This window comes from Zychaea mexicana (assembly GCF_025766255.1).
Source record: "Zychaea mexicana strain RSA 1403 chromosome Unknown BDB00scaffold_30, whole genome shotgun sequence".
Taxonomy (NCBI): Eukaryota; Fungi; Mucoromycota; class Mucoromycetes; order Mucorales; family Lichtheimiaceae; genus Zychaea; species Zychaea mexicana.
Window position 1 is genome coordinate 168660 of NW_026516693.1, and position 20278 is coordinate 188937.

The 20278-nt window shown below is 43.2% G+C and overlaps 5 protein-coding genes across 5 annotated transcripts; 4 read left to right on the forward strand and 1 right to left on the reverse strand.

Moving 5' to 3' along the window:
• Window positions 1-451: 451 nt before the first annotated feature.
• On the reverse strand, window positions 452-1771 carry BDB00DRAFT_871677 (uncharacterized protein; the record flags this gene model as incomplete). The annotated part of the gene is made up of 2 exons (XM_053126853.1): window positions 452-1410; window positions 1510-1771. 2 exons carry the CDS (start codon window positions 1769-1771, stop codon window positions 452-454), a joined length of 1221 nt encoding a protein of 406 aa, XP_052980418.1.
• Window positions 1772-3091: 1320 nt separating this feature from the next.
• BDB00DRAFT_335993 (uncharacterized protein) lies at window positions 3092-3881 on the forward strand. Its single transcript, XM_053116991.1, has one exon. The coding sequence runs from the start codon at window positions 3282-3284 to the stop codon at window positions 3789-3791; it is 510 nt and encodes a 169-aa protein (XP_052980419.1). The 5' UTR covers window positions 3092-3281; the 3' UTR covers window positions 3792-3881.
• A 173-nt stretch (window positions 3882-4054) lies between these two features.
• On the forward strand, window positions 4055-5134 carry BDB00DRAFT_819851 (uncharacterized protein). Its single transcript, XM_053123262.1, has one exon. The coding sequence runs from the start codon at window positions 4128-4130 to the stop codon at window positions 4704-4706; it is 579 nt and encodes a 192-aa protein (XP_052980420.1). The 5' UTR covers window positions 4055-4127; the 3' UTR covers window positions 4707-5134.
• Window positions 4927-7822, forward strand: BDB00DRAFT_871679 (uncharacterized protein; the record flags this gene model as incomplete). Its single annotated transcript, XM_053126854.1, has 4 exons — window positions 4927-5265; window positions 5354-5809; window positions 5881-6891; window positions 6959-7822. 4 exons carry the CDS (start codon window positions 4927-4929, stop codon window positions 7820-7822), a joined length of 2670 nt encoding a protein of 889 aa, XP_052980476.1.
• A 2610-nt stretch (window positions 7823-10432) lies between these two features.
• BDB00DRAFT_819869 (uncharacterized protein) lies at window positions 10433-20027 on the forward strand. The gene is made up of 21 exons (XM_053123263.1): window positions 10433-10586; window positions 10673-10851; window positions 10942-11057; window positions 11153-11943; window positions 12030-12122; window positions 12215-12665; window positions 12761-12809; window positions 12902-13247; window positions 13347-13371; window positions 13479-14375; window positions 14485-15073; window positions 15152-15317; window positions 15413-16354; window positions 16469-16747; window positions 16854-17404; window positions 17492-17656; window positions 17760-18026; window positions 18114-18147; window positions 18229-18416; window positions 18520-19295; window positions 19402-20027. The coding sequence occupies exons 2-21, from the start codon at window positions 10673-10675 to the stop codon at window positions 19617-19619; spliced, it is 7122 nt and encodes a 2373-aa protein (XP_052980421.1). The 5' UTR covers window positions 10433-10586; the 3' UTR covers window positions 19620-20027.
• Window positions 20028-20278: the final 251 nt, after the last annotated feature.

Consider the following 20278-nt stretch of genomic DNA (forward strand, 5'->3'; position numbering starts at 1 on the left):
AGAGGCTCAAACAGTAATATTGGCATGGTACACTTTCCTAACTACATACCATCATCATGTGTAACCTGCCAAGGCCTTTTCACATCGCTAAGACAGACGTCCTTTTTTAGGCGTTCTATACGGAGTATGAAAACGCCTTTATAGAATTGGTCTGTCTGGTTCAAACTTTATTTATTAAACGGCCATATAAGCGCTTCGCCAATCGCATACTCGCTAAAGCCCGGTCGCCATGACTGGTGAACAAAAAACCCCGTGAGCCAGAGGGGGAAAATGTAGAGCAAAATGATAAAGGACTTGAGAGAAAACAAAAAGGGGAGTATCTAGGGTTACAAGAGTGCACAAAGGTTAAGAGAGATAAAAAGTGGGGCGGGAGCTTGCGGCTACAAAGCGGCAAGGGACAGGGAATCTTTTTCTTGTTTTTTTTTGTGTTTTAAAGAACTAGTACAAGGAATTAGGGTGTGAGGGAGGGCGAAGGGGAAAGAGATAGGCGTGAATCAGCATTGGTTTGATCAAGCCATAGCAAAAAGTCGTTGCACGGGGTGGTGGCAATGCCAGTGTCTTCAGTGAATAGGTCGTCGTCGTGGCATAAACGATCGATGTCTCGGAGTAAGCTGGTGAGTCGGGGCCAACAAGAGCGCCAATAACGTTTGGTGGTGGTGCTGCGAGGGCGAGTTCTTGGTAACGAGTTGAGTATGAAGGAGATAGGATCCAGGATTACAAGAGGAACTTGTAAACGCACATGTGCTTGCAGACAGATGATGACATGGTCCCGAGATAGGTGATGGCGATCTGAACAATTGCGGCAGATAGCCTCCGGACGACCATTCGGCATCCAGCCAAATCGCCAACGTATGAGACGACTTCGATGGTGGTATCGCATCGGGAGCCAAACGATTGGGTCGACACCCAGTGTAGGACGACAAGCAGAGAGCAATTTAGCGCGTGGGCCAAGAAGAGTAGATTCAAAATCGGTAGTATACAGGTTGCGAATAGCATGTGATAAGGCTTTCTTGTCAAATGGCGCCTCTGTAGAAGGGAGACGTTGCCACAATGTGGTGCGTTGCAGGTGACGGTATCGGCTCGTAGAGACGACAGAAAGTCGCGGGACGAGCTTGGATATTAGAGCATCATCAGGTAACCAATGACTTCGATTGAGAAATTTCGTTTGAAGAACAGCCACTCTGAGTTTCATAGGAGGGATATTGACCAGATGCTGCATGACCTTGGTTGATGAGGTGCTATTCGAGCTGCCATAGAAGCGCCGAAGGCAAGCCGATTGGGCGTCCTCCAACAGTTTGATGTGCTTCTGGAGTGGCTTCTGGATGGCTAAACCATACTCCATTTGAGGGCATATGAACTGACCATAGATCCTTGCAGCGAGCAAACGAGTGAGACCGGTAGGACTGAGGCCTAGAGAATTTAGGCAATTCAACGAGGTAATCGCTTTCCTTGTGTTGTGGACGATCAGTTCTTAGACGTCCATAGTTGCCTTGCAATTGAACGGGATACCGAGATACCGAAAAATGTCAGCATTCGGAAGTGTAGTACCGTAAAGTTGGTAAGATGAGAGCGATGATACTGCCAATGAAGGAGAGGTGTCAGTGTTGAGGACGACGCACTTGTTCGGATTCCAACGGTAGCCGAGTTGGTAGCTGTGCTGCTCGCAGGCTGATAGTAGTGTTGGTAACGAGGTTTGTCTGTCTGTCTGTAACGCCTTCCACAAATGGAAGTACCAGTGCGGAGAGTGAAACGCGGTACAGTGGAAGTTCATGGGCTTACATTTAGGCCAATCAGAAGACTGTATAAGAATCCTTAAAGTAGCCAATGACAGCTCTGAATAAGCTTTTACGTGTAACACTTCAAAATACTGGTGCATGACATTGCTTTAATCTTAACTTGATCGAAGTAATATGCCATAGTAGTGTTCTGATAAATTTCTTCGTTATTATAATCCAGTTGCATAGCCTACTATTAAGGAGCAGGGCTCTGGTTGAGTCCTGCGTTGCCCGGCGGCGCCTTCACTCAGGTAAGCGCACCTGGCACAACGACAATTTTTTTATCAACGACTAAATCCTTTCTGTATTACCGTATAGTGAGGATGACGTACCCTGTCAGCAGTGTGCGTAGAAAGCCGTAAGTACTCTTGGGTATTTTTACGGGTTGTTACTTTTCTGTTCAAAATTACTGTTATTAAGCCCAGACATGTCTTACAGGCCTGAAATGCACCAAGCAATATTATATTAAGACTGTCGCTGATACTTATATTATAACTTCAACACGACACTATTCCCCTTTGTATTTGCAATGACATTTACAGTAAAGAACATAGAGATAATTCTACTGATACAGCTTTAATATTAATTATCGGCTGTGGATACGTTACATTAATCTTGTGCTGGATAAGAAAACAAGCATTAATTCATTATATTGTATTATAAAGTACTGATCTAGTCTCCAACGCTTAAATTGCATGGGGTAACCCCCTGGGAAACATCCAAATCGTTGAATGACCCGGAGCTCAGCGTAGGAGCTCTTTCAGCCGAGCGAAGCGAGGCAGGTGGACGTTGATAAAAAAGACAATGATACTGTGTCTTAACACACAACGGAGCATCAAGTATAGAAAACGTTGCGAAGCACGCCGCAGGCTCATTTTCGCTTTTTCGCAACCACAGAAAATCACTGCGTATACAAACCAGTATCACTTCAGCAATGGGTCATTCTGATAGCATTATGCAGATCAGTATCATCCTATTTCATCCACAATAAACATGAAATCAAATACGTGATCGATAACTTCTAAGCAGGCATCAATGGCTCTATGTAAACTCAATAGCAGCAGTAAAGACAACAACTGACAGAACAAAATAGCGATATGTCCACCTTCTTCATCAGCATTTACCGCTGTCTTTATCTTCTGGAGTACATAGCAGCTACTATTTCCATCATTCTATACTCCTTTTTAATTCGCGTTTTTCCTTGCAAGTACTGATATATTCACATCAAAAAAGAAAGCGAGCACTGTTTGCATTTGTTGGGGCACATTTTGCTGCATAAAAAAAGTGGACCAATCAGAATCCAACTATATGGCGTGAACAGCTTCCCAACCGTGTCAAAATGCTCAAAACGCGTCGCCTTTTGCCAACATTCCAAATTCGCCTTTCTGACCTACCCTTTTCCTAAAACCTTCACTTTCATGGCACTCTTACTTATCATCACTGTACCCATCGCTAAATTGCACCACCTCGATCGTTCTCCGTTCTAGTTGAACATTAAAGTGCTATATGATGAAAACCGCAAGTTACACCAACAAGATAAACTTTTACACCGACGAAGAACTGCGGCTTGAGCCCATTACTTTGACAGAGACAAGATTGGACGCCGCGTACAAGCAATTGAATATCCACGTTCCGGGAGCTGAAAATCTCATCAAGATCACGAAACAACTTAAACACCAAGGTCTGCAAGCATCCGAGAAGTCAAGTCTCAACAAAATACTCAATGGCGGCAATGACCATGATATCAACGTGTACCTGCGCACACAAAGCAACGAAGGGATTAAATTAAAAGGACTGCTACTTTTAGTAGCTTTGGCGCATTTATTCAACCTTCGTGTGCATTATTTTTCGACCAGGAAGCATGCACGGATCATTAATCCTTCCGGCAAGAAGATAGTGGCCGTATTACACCATGTCGACTCGTATTTATGCACTTCTACACAATGGTTCAGCTTAGAAGACACTCCTGACCACAAAGTGAGCTTAGGAAAAGAAGGGTTATATGTCATAATGTGATATCTTTTTGGAAGAGTATGCCATCTAAACGGTGATTTCATTTTACAGGTACCCAAAGAAAAACAAAACAAGCAAAAACCATCTGCACCATCAGCAAAGTCGGCAGCAACGTTAAAAATAAAGGTTGATGAAGAGGAGTCTTCATCTCTGGTGCGCACTGGTGTCAGCAAGGAAGAAATCATGACGACGTTCAAGACGGGAATCCAGAAATATGTTCGGCAACTCATCGACTCGGCCCTAACAAATGCAGTCAATGCGGAAGATGCCCTGACCGCTTTAAATCAATTACAACGTGATCATGCTAAGCGAAAATCATTACCACGCGTCTATGACACAATGCAACAAGAAATTATCCGTAGCCATCCCGGTTTACAATTCTCCTCACCCTCCTGGTTTGGTGACCGTATAAAACAGTACAGGACTTTCGACCGATTTGGATATTTCAAAGAAGAGGGGGACGCCCTCATCGAAGAGACCAGATCGTTCGTACAAATTTGCAACTGGGAGCAGGTTCTCGGCCATTGCGAAGATGATGTTGATGATGGAAACGACGACAAAGAAGAAGATAAAGCGTCGAAATCGTACGAGACCATAACCTTTTCGCTAAGGAATCTGCTGCGGACCGAAATTAAATACGATGATTTTCTGAAAGATATAAAAGACGAACAGCGACGCGTCGGTCGGTGCATTTCAGAGCTTAGCAAGGCAGGTGCCATATTGACCGATACTATTGTTACAGGGCGCGCTGCTCGACTATGCGGAATCAATAATCAGCAGCAAAATCTCGATCTGCGCAAATTGGCACCAAATTTTCAATTTCCACCAGATGCGGCCACCGTCATAACTATTGCTCCAATTCCTGAGGATCAAGAAAGGCTCGACACAGAAAGAATCTATAAAAGGGAACATTTTTAAAATTTTTTATCGGGTAAGCTCATAGCTACGTGCTTTGTGTGTGCTGGTGAATATTTGGTTCTCACTTTAAGTTGACGATTATGATAATGATTTTTTTAAAGGCTGTATCGGCTCTAGTATAAGCTCTACTCGAGAATCATCCGTTTACTGCGAGATCCGAAAAGAAATCAATGACACTGGGCTCGTGTCAAAACAAGATGATTTCATGTTAAAAGGTGCAATGAATGACGCCTTAACAGAATATTCGACGGCGTGTGATAACCTGTGGACCAGGAAGCGACACAATCGCGATCTTCGCGTTTTGGTGACTGCTTTATTAAGGCTGAATCTTGCGCCGGAACGGGTACATAAATACGCTGAGACACGAAAGAAGCATCAGCAAGACAAGGCCAAGGATAAGGAAGAAAAGAGCAACGAAGAAAACATGCCCCTGGACAAAAGAAATTTCGTCAAGACACTAAATCATCACATGAATCAACTGGCTTGGGCTATGTGCCGCGATAGGCCTGAAGAAGCCACCAATAAGCTGTTCCACAAAGTGCAGGAGTGGCAAGGAAAGGTAATGATACGTCGTCTTCTGTTTACCATTGATTATCATTGTGTGGATAGATCTACTTTTACTAACTTTATTTAAAAACTATATGAAGCTCGGTAAGCCCCAGTCGAAACCTGCTGTGTCTGACAAGGCCCCCTCCGAATCCAATACCTCCACCGATGCCAATACCACGCCCGAAACCAATAGTGCCAAACCGAAGAGACAAGCACGTTTAGTTCAAAGAGAGCTAGCTATGTATGATCCGCTCAATGTTACAGACGACGATAACGAAGAGGAAGAAGAACAAGAAGGAGACGAGGAACAAGAGGGAAGCCCAGGCGTAACCGAGTGTGAACCTTCCAATCGACGTATACGTGCACTGACGTCCATTATCAAAAAGATCCTTGATACAACCAAAAAACAAGCATCGACAAAGATCATTAAAGAGACGGCATTCAAGGGAACTGTCCTCACTGACAAGCAATGCAGCGCTGCCGCAAAGATTGCAAACGCTTTGCGCCCATACTACTGCCCTGAAGATCAAGATGATGAACAAGGTCCAGCTCCTGTGACAGTGCACCAGCTGCTCCTTTGGCATACATTACGAACGCTATCGTTGATATAATTGTTCCTCAACAGCAAGTACTTGCCGTGGCACCCGAAGTCCACCCAAATGACCACGCTATCCATCTATCAGCCAGTGCTTTGTATACGCTTGTCTCGGAAAAGTACGAGATGCCATGCCGCGCAACTGGAAAGACTGTCACCAGCAAGCGTCAAGCTGGAATTGGTGAAGCTCGCCGCGATGTGATTGGAGCGTTTTTCTCCCTCCCAAAGATATACAAAGCACTGCAGACAAGGGACCTGGTCTTCGCTTATCGTCTGACGTTCGTGAACCGTCATACAGTCCGCGTACTAGGTGTATCTAGACATGAAGAAAGTGACAGTGACCATGCCCACGATACCGAGAAAGCGCCCCAAGGAGGTCCCAGTAATGAAATGGACATGGATCTGGTAGAAGGGAGCGAGAATGAAAGTAAACCTGGCAGTGTGCTCAGTGATATCTTCGTCGATGACAAGGCTACTGGCAAAGGCAAGCAACCTATGGCACCTACAAAGACAAAGGGAAAAGGCAAACAGGCGATGGCACGTACGAACCCAAAGGGAAAAGGCAAAGCAGGGAAGGGAAAGTCACGCAAGGCCCACAACAAAAGCAGACGGAAAAAGCGCAAAGCTAAGTCGTCGCCATCGGACCGTCCCTCGAAAAAAAGAAACAAGAACAAAGACAGTTCGCCAACGAAGAAGGACACGGACGTAGATGATGAGAAAGAAGGTATCAAAGCACAACGTATCAAGGAGTTTGAAACATGCGCAAGGCGGCTTGCTGCTGAAGTGGCAAAACTGCAGAAGCAAGGAAATGCCGTTGAGAACGAACGTGCTGATTTGGCAAACGCTTTTCGTCGCGAGTGGAAAATGACCAAATTGCGGAACCGTGAAAAGTATGGTGAGCTGCAGATGGTACGCAAGCAAGCAAATTCTGTTATTGCTCAGGTCGCTCAGAAACAAAGGCAATTGGCCGACATCCGATCGCAGCTGTATTTGATGCAACAGAAACCCAAGGCAGAACCAGCTGCACTCGATAAGGAACAGGTATGTATAACCAAACTCAAAGACGTGGTACACTTGATGCAATACTTACATTGTTTGTATATCACAGCAACTACTACAAGAAAAAATTGTTGAGAGCCTTGCTACAAACAAGAACGTTGGTGTTATCGGCGTGGACCCAGGGCTTGTAGTATCAGCAACTTCTATCACCACTACTGCCAAAGATCTGTACCAAACAATTGTTCCGTACACCCGTCCCCAGCCATCATCATCGCCATCTTCCTCTTCAGCACCTGAAACAGCACCAGTACAGCCATCAGATCTGCCGTCTGTGGCGCGCCCGCTACCTCCAGCACAGACTTATACAACCAGAAAGAAAACAGCAGCTACGCTGGAAGCAGCTCACCAAGCCAGGCGGGAACAGTACAAGAAGAAACATGGCTACAATACTGGTGATCAAGACAGACGACAAAAAGAAGCTCGCACTAGGGACATCCGACACGACGTCTTTCATCGGAAACTTGCGTCATCGTGGAGGGTACGTGGATCCGCATCCACCTTGACGTTTTTTGGCGCATATAAATCAACAAACTCGAGGATAAAAGGCCACTGTCGTGGTGCGAACGCCACCTTACAACAACATTTAGGTTCCCCCGATCGTGACCATGTAACTGTTACCAACGAGCACCGATCCAGCAAGACTTGCCCATTTTGCCACTCTCCGACAAAACTGCACCAATACCGGCGCGAAGGCAAATTGGTCAAGGTCAACGGTGCACTGCGGTGCACCAATCCAGCATGCCCCAACAAGAGTCGCAACACTCACAACAGGGACCAAGTCGGATCCGTCAATATCGCATCGATTGGATTTTCCAAAGCCATATCTGCCACCAACACCCCTATCCCGCCTTTCTCTAGAATGCCATTCCTTTCTTATACCATTTCTCCCTACATGGAGCAACTGCTGACGTGACACCTGACCAGGTTCTTCATGTCTATCACGCGATGTCGGATAGAAAATAGTACCTTCGTGGAACGCCTGTATTTTTCCCATTGTAGTAAAAGCTTATTAAAAAACGCAAAGTTTCTCATAGCTGTCGCTTGCAGCAAGCATTGTCTCCTATTTTTCGATAACGGCGGCGTCTCTGTTTGTATGACATCATCCACATACTGTATTCAAATATTTTTATTCCTAGCATCATGTTAAGTAGAAGTTTTCGTACTAGCTGCATAATGTCCTTCTCCTATCCAAAAACCGGTTGTTGACATCACCATAGGCATATGCATGGTCCGTACCTTCTGGAAAGGAGACAAAAGAAGTAATACCTGGGTTTCAATGGTAGAAAGAAGTGGCTACTTCACTAACTTACATGTTGAAGCTCTAATGTTCTTCAACCGTATCGCTCAATATGAAGGTCAGGCTAATGGCGATCTTTCTGATTTTTCTTATATTAGCAAAGCATAATGACGATGGTGATGACTAGAGATTGTTTCGAAAAAATTCATAGTCCAGATACTGTCAAGATCGTGCTATCTAGAAACTTTTTTTATGTTATTATTGATCAGTGGAAAGCGTGGCCAAAGGTCCAGTTTGAATGATCATCTTCCCTTTTTGAGCGTCACGCCTTCGTTGCTGTGAATCTTGACGGCTGGCGCCAATAATTACTGACACATTTATAACGAGGTCTCATCTATCTTCTCATAAATTCAACAATACTCGTGAATATAGCTCCTAATATTGTTATTTTATGTTTGTTAAGCTTTACCGTACGGGAATTGAGAAACATCAGTGTATCAGGGCTGTTCAATCGCTGTTCTCACGAGGAGGTATATTTATTGAAACAATGCGTCAAAATAGTGAGAAATCATAAGGTTGAAGCAGCTAACCCACCAACTGGTACTCGTACACCGGAAACTGATGCTTTACAGCATAAACTCATACCTTAACGATAATGCAACAGATTACAGAAGTAAAGGCAGAACGTCATTTGTAAACAGATTACTATCAGCGTCTACTCACATGACTTTGTTACGCTGAGTTTGGGGTATGCCAGGTAATTGCGTAACGGTTTATGTGTATGTCATGTAGTGAGCACCAGTAATAAGATCGTTTATTACAGACTAGTTGTGAAGTGATATGAGTGTAAAGTAAGGTAGAAATGTGGGTTGTGTTCAAGGTTGTAAATAGTAGTGAGCTGATGTCTTGATTAAGCTCAGTGAGTAGAAAATAAGGATCAGGAATGTTACGTCTGTCCAAGTAAATGAGAAATAAGAGCAGTAATGTTACGTCTGGTCATAATAGAGGCGTTTATTTAGCTTCATTTATGAGCAATAAACAAAATTAAGATAAAACAAGCCGTGTCAGATCTTAAGTGATTGAAAACAACACTTGAAAAGTTAAGTAGAAAGTGAGAGGCAGAAATTCAATGTCTTTATTCAAATAAAAATGAGGTGGTATTTAGATCTTTCAAAATAATTCAATACATCTCTTCTAATTGAACATCAAGGAAGATGCTCGAAGGTTGTGGAAAGTACTCGCATCCAATGGTTATGGATGTGGATTCAGGTGGAAAGTCTAAGAATAATGCTATCAATAGCTATTCCTTGGCAATTTGGAAGATACCAGAAGGTTGTAGAATTGTTATTGGATCGCTGTCTCCTTGGCTTTATGGAAAGTGGCAGAATGATGTTGTAGTAATTGCGAGGCTGCTGTTGTAAAGTTCTTGTTGTGGTGTGATGTGATGTGTTTGATGTTTGTTATGCAACTCTTTCTTGTATACAGATTTAATTGGAGGGATAGTTCTCCGGGGTATCAACTTTTTTTCGGATCTGGATGACACAGCGAGGTTCGATGAAACCGATCCAGAAAAAATGCTACTAACTATAGTTGTAACGAGCTCGGTATATCTATTGGGGAATTGCATTAAAATGCATAGGGCTGCATGACGAATGTGACAGTGAACAGGATGATAACCTCGTAGATTCTTCCATTTACAACAGCCAGGACGGATAGGCGAAAGCAGCAGTAACAATGCCCCATCACTATATTTGTAATAAGTCGTACTTGACATTAAAATATGTACTTGATACAAGGTGAATATATTTGAGTGCATGTTCTAAGCTTATTGGCTATGTACTTGATTGAAAACATATATATGAACATCCGTACTAATATATTTGAATGCAATAAAGAAGAGAAAAAAGACTTCCCCATTATCTACTCATATAAATGTTTTTCCCATAACAAAATATGCAAGGATGATTACGATTTGTATATAAAACTGCCTCTATTACATTTCGCTCAAATATTATGATAGGATGCTACTCTTTACTGCATACATCATCTGAAAACGTAATACTATCTTCAATGAATCATCCTGGCTAGTGCAAATGGGTTCGAGTGAGGTCTTCGAGGTATGAACATTAGGAGGAGAGCAATAACTTTTATGTGAGCAAATGATTCTGGAATGGCGTGATTCTTCTTTTCCCCAAAAAGCCCTGTTGAATATGTATTTTTCTCTCTAGAAATTTACATCAATCATGTTTCATTGACATATGATTATCTCGACTCAGGATGGATATGGCGTGCAGGAAATGACGACATACCCAAAATAACACGTAAGGATAGATGAATCAACCGTGAGACTAATAGCGTCAGATTTTCTTTTGTTTCCTCTTCTCTTTATTCTCATTTACTACTTCTGCATTATCGAAAAAACAGTCAAGAAATACTCAAAGTAAGCGTTTGAGGAGACGGCTCTCCTTGTTTTTGACGGGCTTGCCAGGAAAATTCAATTGATTAATTTTACTTCTCCTTCAATAGATGTCTGCTGATTCTGCTGATGGATCAGTCACATTTTCGCGAGAAGGAAGTGCTGCTACGGATAGTACGACACTAGCACCATCTTTTACCAGGATACAAGTTCCAGGCTACTATTTTACAGACTTCATCATATTCAGTTTGTCATATAACGAAAAAATTCGTGTGGTTCATGGCTACAAGTACTATATCATTGTTAGCTTATAATGCAAACTTTGTACATCGCTATTTACTTGTTGTTTTCCTCTTTCAATTTATAATTTTTATTATAGGACATCGAGCCAGAAATCAATTGTTGGAAAGGTTGCAAAAAGCTCGCGCTACTTGGAGCGGGAGTTTTACCTAATGAAAAAACTTTATCAGTTTGACGAGGGTCCTTCCTATATTGGTATGTACTGTCACTGTATGTTTAATACTTGTGCTTGCATCAAATACGTTGCCATATCTTGTTAGCTAAATAAAAGGGACTATTTCCATATGCAGTGCAACCACTTGATTGTGTCAACCTTTCCAATGGATCATGTGTGGCAATTTATGCAGACGAGGGTCACGAGTACTCTTCAGATGCCGCCGCAGCTGTCGGTTACAGTGGCACAAGCACGCGTTCATCCCTCGCAAGTGCCAGCACCTACACTGTTCGTCCGTCAGCACGCGTTGCTGACTCTTCAACAAGACACAACACTGAGTATCATGCATCACTCGACAACAAAATCAATAGCAGTGAGCGCGACAATAGCGGCGCCAACTCAAAGATGGCATTGGAGATTATGGCCACGCGGGATACGGCACCGACTTACGATTTAGTCACCTTTCTGCGATTCGCCATTAAAGCAGCCGACTGTATTGCATTCATTCACCGACAAAACTTTCACCATGGTGGCATTCAACTCCAATCATTTCAGTGGAGCGGTCAGGATACGGACCCTGTCAAATTGTGGAACTTCAGCATCGATTTCAAATCCTTGAGCACCTACTTGACGACGGAATGGCGCAAAATGTCACAAGACAGGACGCTGGTACATATGCTCGAAAATCTGCTTGTCTATGTCAGTCCTGAAAAAACCGGCCGCACGGCGTATATTTCGGATCATCGCTCGGATATATACTCGCTCGGTATCGTTTTCTTTGTCTTGCTGACTACCAGAAATCCGTTCGATGGCGGTCCATTGGACATTGTCAATGGGATGCTGAGCCGCAAAGTTCCACTGGTTCACGAGCTGCAGCTGGAAGTGCCAAAGATGCTATCATATATCATCGAGAAGATGACAAATAAGGTATTAAGCATAGTAATGTGTAATTTAGCTATCTCGCGTTGTCAATTAAGTAAGCTCTAATATTATAACTATAATCAAAAAAATAGGCACCCGATGACCGCTATAACAGCGCTCGTGGAGTGCAAGCCGATTTACAAGAGTGCCTCAAGCAGATTTTGCAAGAAGAGACTAACGTCGGGGTATGTATAGGTTAATGCCAAGCAGTGCGAGGTGGTGCTTTGTTATTGTATCTCCTTTGTTTCTAACTCACTTTTACTTATAATCGTATTAGGGGGATATTGTTACTGATTTCCCATTAGCACAACACGATGTCGCATCTATTTTTACTCTTCCCAAGATCGTATATGGCAGAAAATCTACCATTACAAAAATGAACGATATTATCGAACAATATGCCACTCTGTACAAGGCCAGTCGAATATATGCGCGACATGGGAAACAAGCATCATCGTATAACTCTAGTGCAGCTTTCACATCACAAACCTCAAGCTCTATGGATACCCGTGAAAGCCTTACAGAAGAGTCTACGAGCGAATACTCTACAGAGGAAAGCAGCAGCCAGCATGACAACCGGTCAACAGGAGATTCGCACGAAAGTTTTTGCAGCGGCTTTATTGGAAGCGAAGTCTCTTCTGCGCCTAGCAGCATGCGAGTGGGTGACCTGTGGCGTACAACAAAAAATATGACGGTCATTGTGAGCTTGCGCGGACCAGCCGGCATTGGTAATCAGTGCTTCAGTGGTTCTTTTATTATCTGTCTTTACTTACACAATGAGCTGATTTCCGCGTATCTCATAATATATTTTATATAAACTTAGGAAAATCGACATTGCTGAATGCTGTACATGCTACTGCCAGGGAAAAGGGGTAAGCAACCATATAGAACTGAATTGTATGAAGTTTGATGTCTTAGAATACTAACAACACAGCAATCTTGTTCTTTGTTGCTACACATATAGCTACATGGCAAGCATAAAGTTCGATGCGACACATATGATGCCATACAGTGGTGTATTTGAAGCCCTCTCTCAACTTCTGCAGCAAATCTTGAGCGAGCCTGAGGAATATACGAAGCGTTTCATTGAGCATATGAAAAAGTGTCTTGGCGCTCATCTCTGCAACATCCATTTATTTACTGAATACGTCCCCGAGCTGCGCTCATTGTTTGACACCATTACCTTGAAAGATAATCAAAACATTACCGACGGTTATGTCAACATGGCACATACAGAAGCGCGCAAGAGATTCCAGGCGCTGTTTATTGCAATGTTTCGCGCCTTCACGAACTGGGGAATGGTTACTCTGGTAAAAACTAGTCTCCTTCCATGTGAACGTATATCATATGCAATATTTCTTTGACTTAGTCAGCTAACACTTTAATGTGAATATTATACAATGCTGTAGTTTTTGGATGATCTGCATCACTCAGGTAAATAAATTTTATTGCTTCTTCTATTTATGACATGTCAAATTTATATGCCTTAAACTCGCCTTGACAGTGACATGTTCATTCTAATCATAATGTATTTGTATTAGATGTCAACTCGTTGGAGCTCTTGGGGCTTCTTATGGCCTCGAAAATCAAAATCTTGGCATTCATCTCCTATCGTGAACAAGAAGTCAGTCCAAAGCTCGCTCAAGTGCTCTCAGAAGGTGCCTCCAATATCCAATCGATAAAAGCTGATGCATTCGACATAAACTCCACCATCGAGTTTTTAAGCGACACATTGCACCGTCACAAAAATGGTACGGGTCAAGAAGCGCTGAAGCCTCTTGCTGACGTACTCATGCAGAAAACCAACGGCATTCCCTTTTATGTGTCGCGGTTTATACAGACGATGGAGCGCAAGAAATTGATATTTTTCAACTGGAATACGAGTCAATGGGACTTTAATTTCGAAGCTATTCGACGCGAAGCAGAATCAAGATTGCAAGTCAAAGGCGACGGTAAATTTGATGTGTGTTTTATGGTGGGTCGATTGCGCGAGCTTCCGGCTAGTTGTCAAGAGCTGCTGAAATGGGCATCGTTTCTTGGTGATACGTTTTCGTGGAGCACTCTCAAGAATGTGATGCGCAATTATAACGAGGACGAAACGACGAAAGTAGAGCAGATTTCCCACATTACAAAAGATTGGCCGTCAACATCCTTGCCGGAACAGCACAAACCAGAAATACTTTCTACACCATCGTCGAATTCTCTACCAACATTCTCGGATACCAAACTGAAATCAAGCTCCCACAGCAACAAGAAGGCATATCACCACACAGCAAGTGATGGCCTGGCGATCGCGCTGCAAGAGGAATACTTTGTGCCACTCGGTCCAGACGAATATAAGTGGAGCCATGATCGAGTAGCACAGGCCGCAGGCGAGTTAACAAGTGCTGAGATGCGTGGCAAAATGCATTTGATTATTGCGCGATATATGATGAAAGGTAAATCATATTCAACCTTGTAAATGGGTTTGTTGCTAGATTGTGGTGGTATCTTTTAAAGAGTTTACGGTTGCTGCTGTGTGCTAATTTTTTTTTCTTTTGTAAACAGATCATTCTGCCAATACGTTTTTAGTCGCTAGCCACTTGATGAAATGCATCAATAATGCCAAGGCGGCGCCAGACAGAGAAGCTTTTCGAAGTGTGTTGATTGAAGCTGCCAATCGAAATCAGCTGTCCGGAACACACGATGTAGCATTTGCAAACTACGAAGCTGCTATAGAGCTTGCTGACCACGACATTGAATGGAACGACACAAACTATACCGAGACGCTGAGCCTGTACACAAACAGCGCTGCTCTTTCTTGGATCGTTGGCGGACATCACGACCGTACCGAAAAGCTACTGGAGTCAATATTCCACAACTCACGCGACCCAATTGACCGCCTGAATGCGTACCGCGTGCAGTCAAAGTATTTTTTTGGATGTCAAAAACCTGAAGAGGGTAAACAAACGCTTCTCCACTGTCTTGAAGAGCTTGGCTTTGAGTCTACTCCATCGACGGTTAATGAAGACTTGCAACGCCACACGGATCAAGATATACGGCAGCAGATCAAGGGCGTAGGAAAGGATATCATTCTGAACATAAAGTTATGCAGCGATCCGTTGATAATTGGCATTATGACGGTCTTTGATGAACTGTGAGTGTTTCCTCTATCTTTGTAATCTTGTTGCGCGTTCTACGATGAAATCAAAATGATTAATCGATACACTTATAGATGCACATGTGCGTTTTGGACTGGCCAAACGACCGAGATGTACTACTACGGTATGCAAATTCTCAAAATGACGTTAGAAAACGGAATGTGTGCAGCCTCGGTTGCTGGCTTCAATTTTGCCGCGCTTCGATATGCCCTCTTGTACAAGGACTATGAGTTTGCAGAGGTATTACTATAACGAGGAGAATAGACAGCCAGCTCAACATTAAGAGAAAAAGGGCAAACTAATTTACCAGTCATTGTGCTTATATCTACATCTAGTGCCTTGGATCTATTGCGCTCGCTTTGTTGGGAAAAGTGGGAAGCAATTACATACAAGGAAGAGCATACTTTCAAAATGCTATACTGGTCCTACGTTGGAGACACCATTATCGAGAAGCCCTGGACTACTTTGAAACGGGAGCACGCCTTTCGTTATCAGCAGGTGATCGAATCTACGCCAGTCTGCACCGTTCATACCATTTGCTAATACGTCTTGGAATGACTGAGGACATTGCCGACATTTTAGTCGAGGCCGAAAGCTGTTACGAAGATGCCAACATATGGTCAGCTTCTGGAGAAAGCAATATGCTGATAATGTGTTTCATCCGCCTTTGCAAGGCTCTACAAGGGCGAACATATACCGATACGCCGGAAGTCTTTGATGGTGACGACGGGTTCGATGATGCGCACTTTGTCAAGGCAAGCTGCCAGCAAAGCTCTAGTCCTGCTTTAGCTATGGGCTGGTATAGCACGTTCAAGATGCTTGCTCAAGTACTATATGGACATTGCGACGCAGCCGTAGAGACTGGATATAGTGTCATAGCCGCGATCCATCAACACATTTGCCAGAGATATTCGCGGATTATGATCATGTACTTTTCGCTCGCGCTTGTTGAAAAGGTCCGACAAAAGAGCTTGGATTCTGAGGAACGAGCGAAGCATATTGCCCAGTTGCGCGAGAACCAGCAGATCCTTAACGAGTGGGCAAGCGGCTATGCAAGAGTCAACAATGCAATGTTTGGGTCATTCATCGCAGCAGAGATGGCGTCTTCCGTCGATGACCAACCTGATATATTACGTGCTTGCCGTCTCTATGAAGAAACGATCAACCTTGCCCGGGATGGAGAGTGGTGCTTTCATATGTGTATTGCTCAGGAGTATGCTGGTGCGTTTTATCTACGCAACGGTATGGGAAATATTGCTTGCGTATTTTTAAAGAAGGTATTTATAAGTTTATAAGGATTTACATCGATTTCACACGTTCATTTATGTGCCTGTCTATGTCCATGTGTATCTGCTCACTCTATTTTTGCTTGTTTCTTAATCCTTTGGAAGGCGATTGATCTCTATACGAGACAAGGATCGTATGGCATAGTTCAACATCTTCTCGTCAAATACGCGGATGTTTTCAACTCTTTCAGCGATTCAAGGGAGCAGCATCATATAGGTGTACAAACCGACCTTTATCCATTCCTGGCCACGCATACTTGCTGGAGCAATCAATCGCCGGAAGATTTTGCTACACACGGCACGCTTGATAGTAATAGTGAGGATGAATTCTCTACCTCAGCACCGCAACCTACAATGGAGCAAATGCTGAGCCAGCTCGATATCGTAAGTAGTTATCTACACTGTTTTAACTCAAGCAGAAGAACATTCGGCATCAAATTCTCTTTGTATGTATACACTTAACTAACATATTACAATGCGTACACCATAGCTTGACTTTGCATCCATTCTCAAAAGTTCGCATCTTGTTTCTTCGTCAGAAACCGAGTTGCAGAACTTATTCTCATCATTCTTGACGATTATATTCGAGAGTGTAGGCGCTGAATGTGGCAGCATCATTATCAAGGATGGATCATTTGGTATCTGGGCATATGGTAGCCAGGGCGCAGAAATCAAAATATTTGATCCACCTTTGTCGCTATCTTCTGTTGGAGAAGATAGTAACAACGAAGAGCTAATACCCACACGGATCATCCATCACACCATCAACATGGAGAAACCAGTGTTTGTACGCAATGTTGAAGAGGATCCACGATTTGCAACTGGCCAATGGTTTTCTCGAAACGGCAAACGTACTGTCGTATGCATACCCATCAAAACCAAAGACGCGCTTACTGGATGTCTGATTATCGAAGGTGCAGTCGGGATTTTCAACCAACGACATGTGACGCTCTTGAGCTTGCTATGCCAGCAACTTGGAATTTCGATTGCCAACGCTTTCTTGTTCAAGTCGGTTCAGCGCGTTACAAGGGCAAATATGAGGTTTGTGTCTACATATCATATATGAACTGTGGTACACACCAACATATCGGTTAGATATACTTAATTTGATTAACTGTTACAATGTAGAATGATTGAAAATCAAAAGCAAGCTCTGGAAGAAGCTCGAATCAGCAAGGAAGAGGCTGTTCGTGCAACACAACTGCGCGAAATCTTTTTGGCAAACATGAGCCATGAGATCCGTACACCTTTCTCTGGATTTTACGGAATGATCACACTGCTTTCCGAAACAAGGTCAGTTAACTAATCCTTCTCACTCAAGTATGATCGAGCTCTTATATATGTTCTCTTCCACTCGCTAAAATAAAAGTTGTTGGGGGGGGTTTAATAATGATAGTTTGGATAACGAGCAACATGACCTTGTCAAAACAGCCAAGAAGTCCTGTGAAGTGCTGCTGCAAATTATCGATGATTTGTTGAACTTTTCCAAATTACAGGCCGGCAAAGTGAAGTTGGACATGACGCCTGTCGTGATAGAGGAGCTCGTGGCCGATGTGATTGAGATTTTAATTTCCATAGCGTTGAAAAAACAACTCGCCGTCAGCTATTCGATCGCCCGTGATGTACCATCTGTTGCAGTGGCGGACGCAAACCGTCTTCGACAGTAAGTAGTAGCAGTAGTACATACTTTTACAGGCAAAACCCATCTTTGATAGCTAACATCTATTTGAAATCGTACTCCTATCAACAGAGTTTTGATGAATTTGCTAGGCAACGCCATCAAAGTAAGTTATTTTCTCCCTGTGATGCGTTTAGTAGCAACGCATAAATTGAATGATTATTTACGTTCTTTTAATTACTATTAGTTCACGCATACGGGAACGATTGAATTATTGTGCTCAGTTGAAAAACCAACAGCTGACGGCACTAGTTCCTCCGAGGACAGCGATAGTATCACGTTGATGTTCCAAGTGGTCGATACCGGTATTGGCATCAGTGACGAGCAACTCAAGGCTCTATTCGTGCCGTTTTCTCAGGTGGATGGCAGTACCACGTAAGTGATTGCAGCAATTCTAGTAGAGGGTTTAATTTGTCATTATGTGCGACACACAAAAGCTATATTCTTTTCATGCTGACATGCAAATGTTTGTTTAAAGGAGGAAATATGGTGGTACAGGCCTTGGACTTTCTATCTGCCATCAACTGGTCACGCTCATGTCAGGAAACATTGGTGTTACAAGCAAACCCAATGAAGGATCCAATTTCCATTTTACTGTCAAGGCCAAACCAGCTATTGAACAGTCAAAAGCACGCGATGAACGTACCACTGCCATGCTGAACGAGCTAAAACAGACACGTATCTTAGTCGCAAGCAAGCATGTATCCACGTCACGTATGATCCAGCAACTACTACCTGGCATCCAAGTCGATAGTGCCAACACCATCGAAGAGCTACGTATGCACGAGTGCAACGAATATACGGTTGTTATTATCGGGGTGCTTCTGCTTAACGATCCACGATTTTCAGAATGGTCCGCTCACTTGGAGAAAGCTGTGGAAATGGCACGTACCGTAGTGGCTATGAACTACCCAAGCACCGCATTTATCGCATCTGGACCCCAACAAGATTCAGAGGGATCAGCCCGGTCAGTGATCAAGAGCCCAGTTATACCTGTGCCCAAGGACCCTCTTGGAAGACAAGCTCTCATACGCATCACATATCCTGCACGTAGCCATAGGCTGCTACAAATTTTGGTGGATGCAATCCATGAAGATGGGAATGCTTCCAGTGAAAGCTCTAGCCAACAAGCAGACGCCTCATCGTCGAAAGCAACACCACCATCGAAACGCTGCAAAAGTAACGAGAAGAGAGAGTCGATTACACTTGAGGAACGACTTATGTTTGGCTCAATGCACATTCTTGTTGCAGAAGGTATATATAGTCATTACCGTTGTCTTTTCTTTTTTTTTTTCCTGTGACCCTATTGATACAGATCATATATGCCGAATAAAAAATACTGATGCTTTGTTGTTACTAGATAATCCCGTCGCGCAAAAATTGCTCTTCAAGCAACTGACCCGACTCGGCTTCCAAGTGGATTGCGCAGATAACGGCTTGGACGCAGTTGCAGCATGGACCAGTCATCCTGTGGGCTATTACAAGCTTTCATTCTTTGATTGCCACATGCCAAAGGTTACAAAAGAAAAATACTGCTATCTTATGCTTATCAGTGGAAATATAGTCTCATATCTCTAACAATGATGCCCACATATGTAGTGTGATGGTGTGGAAGCCACCAAACAAGTGCGTCGAATGGAAGTGGAGAGACAATCTCATATTCGACTTCCAATTTTTGCCTTGACTGCCGATGTGCAGGACGCCTCGCGCGATGTTTGCTTTCACGCCGGAATGGATGGATATCTCACAAAGCCTTTGAATCAAAAAGTACTTGTTGAAACTTTGCGTCGTCATTGCAAACCTACCTGACCAAAGTGAATGTTATTCACCCGTCTCCAACCTCTGCTCTATCCCCCCTCCACCCCTAATTTTGCGACTTGTACATAAGTTTGAGTGATAATTTAGCTTTACACGACATAAATAGCATAGCCAACAAAAACAAAACGAAACTATTAAAAACATTTTGCTCATAATAAATACTGCTTGAACCTTTTAATCGTCTGATTAATCGGATTGCTTCATGCTTTGTTGTTGTCGCAAACAGCTGCGCGCTGCATTATTTCCACTGTGTCTGATGCTCTTTTACGAATAAACGTATCATATCCGTCATATACAACATACATACATATTTCGCATTAAGTGCATACAGAGCATTTCATTAATATCTAATCCGTCAACTTCGAGCATTCTCTCTCGGCTGACGGGCACGTTAAACATTCGCTTTAGTTTGCGGTATA